Below are 2,178 nucleotides of genomic sequence, written 5' to 3' on the forward strand. Positions count from 1 at the left end.
TGGCCGGGCCCGCAGAGGACGCCCCACCTGTCCTGGCCTCGCCTGGGCTGGTGCCCTGTAGCCCCATCAGCACCGGCCGGGCCCGCAGTGGCCGACCCACCTGTACTGGAAGGTCATGTTGGTGATCTTGATCTTGATCTCCTCGCCCAGGCGGCGCTCGCCCGTCATTTCGAAGAGCCTGCTGGCCATCTTCTCGTACACCTTGGCATTGCGCTTGGTCTGCTTCAGCTCGTCGAAGAACTGCTCCCAGACCAACATGAGGCCGCGCATCTCGGCATCGGTCCAGTTGCGGGCCCGCCGGTGCTTCTCCGTCTGAGGGGACACGAGATAGCTGGGCACTTCGGCCGCTGCCATGGCGGAGGCACCTGTGGGGTCAAAAGAGCAGACTCAGGCCGGGCCCCCGCCCCCGGCCCCCGGGCCCGCCGCTCTGCCCACCATGGGCAGCGGGCGAGCAGCCGCGGGCGCTCGGCTCGAAGGCGGCTCCGCGCTCAAAATGGGGCCTACGTCTGACAGGCAGGAATTTAGTTAAAAGCTTTTAAACGGGAAACGTCATTTTGATGTCACGTTTCCATAGCAACAGAGCAACTGCATAAGCTACAACAACAGAAACCTTTTAACTGAAAGCGCAGGAATCAGGGCAGACCTGACGGGCCATCAATATTGCAGGAGGCGGCCGCCTCAGACCCGCGGCCGAGCGCCAGAGGGTGGCATCCTGGCCGCGACCCCCACCTCGGCCCCCTGCTCACCCGGCCTGGGGCCCAGAGAAAGTCCAAGACGGGGGCTGGGGGCACAAGACGGGGAGGGGGCTAACCAAGAGGAAGGTGGGGTGGGGGAAACAGAGAGAGAGACCGAGAGAGGACAGCCAGACAGACAGAGAGAATGGGGGCTGCCGGAGGGAGACAGACACGAAGCGGGGGGGGGGGCACCTAAGGACACCCCCTCAGAGGCCCTCAGCCTCCCACACATAGACCTGCATGCTGACGCTGACCCCGCCAGCAACCACAGGCACAGCCCCACAGTCAGACGGTCACCCTCGGTGTCCCCAGCCGCCGTGTACATGTCCCATGACAGGGAACCAGGTGTAGAGCCGCACAGGTGGAGCAGACCCAGCTCTGCCTCTGTTTCCCTCCTTGCAGGGTGGGGCTGGCTGGGGTGGGGCGGGGTGAGCAGTCGGGTGGGCGTCCTGAAGCCCAGAGCATGCCTGGGGGCAGGTGGTGAGGGGAGGTGGGTCCCAGCCCGGCCAGCCCCGGTGTCACCCTGATACCCGCCACCACCTGACTAGGAATGCTGGGTGGGGCTAGAGGGGCTGGAAGGGGCCACACTCATTCCTGGAGCCCCAGGGCCAGCCCTGGATAACACAGGCAGGTGGTTCCGAGACGGATCTGACGCCGCCATGAGGCTGCCAGGCCACCCACATGCCTGGGAAGTACCCTGGGGGAACACTCGCCCCCTGCCCCACCACAGTTCTGGGTGCAGCCAGGCACACGCAGGCCAGGCACACGCAGGCCAGGGGCACACGCAGGCCAGGGGCACACGCAGGCCAGGGACACGCAGGCCAGGGGCACACGCAGACCAGGGGCACACGCAGGCCAGGGGCACACGCAGGCCAGGTACACGCAGGCCAGGGGCACACCCAGGCCAGGGGCACACGCAGGCCAGGTGCACGCAGGCCAGGGACACACTCAGGCCAGGGGCACACACAGGTCAGGGGCACTTGCAGGCAGGGCACACACAGGTGAGCACACGCAGGTCAGGCATGCTCTAGGCGCCCAATGCAAATTGCTGCTTGCCTGGCTGAAAGCCCCCATTTCTGGAGCTTGCGGGGAGGCGGAGAGCCTGGACATTCCTAACACTGATCCCAGGTAGGGGGCCACCGGCACTGGCTGGGGTCCCACGGGATCCTCACCCTGCTCTCAGGGTGCCTCTGCAGGGCTTACCTGAGCTGCGCCCCGTGTAGAGGGCCAGGGCCGTGTGGGCGTCAGCTGGGGCCCCTAGCCCCTCTCCATCCTCCGCTCGGCTCCTGGCACCTCATCCGTCATCCCCTTCACCCTCCTCGTGCCCAGCCTGTGCTGACGCTGGGAACACAGAACAGGAGGCCCAGACCATGGCTGGTGGGGCGGGCCAAGGAGATGACGGGCCCCCGGCCCCCAGCGTCCCTGCTAGTACGGTACATCTGGA

General features: G+C 66.4%; 1 protein-coding gene across 1 annotated transcript in view; it reads right to left on the reverse strand.

Moving 5' to 3' along the window:
• MSANTD1 (Myb/SANT DNA binding domain containing 1) overlaps positions 1 to 625 on the reverse strand; it is a 7,493-nt gene extending 6,868 nt beyond the window's left edge. Inside the window, exon 1 of the mRNA XM_012557611.1 lies at positions 101 to 625. Coding sequence (XP_012413065.1) covers positions 101 to 354 — 254 coding nt within the window. The 5' untranslated portion in view covers positions 355 to 625. The remainder of the gene's footprint in view (positions 1 to 100) is intronic.
• Between the last annotated feature and the right edge of the window lie 1,553 nt (positions 626 to 2,178).

This window comes from Trichechus manatus, unplaced genomic scaffold (assembly GCF_000243295.1).
Source record: "Trichechus manatus latirostris isolate Lorelei unplaced genomic scaffold, TriManLat1.0 scaffold00111, whole genome shotgun sequence".
Lineage (NCBI taxonomy): Eukaryota > Metazoa > Chordata > Mammalia > Sirenia > Trichechidae > Trichechus > Trichechus manatus.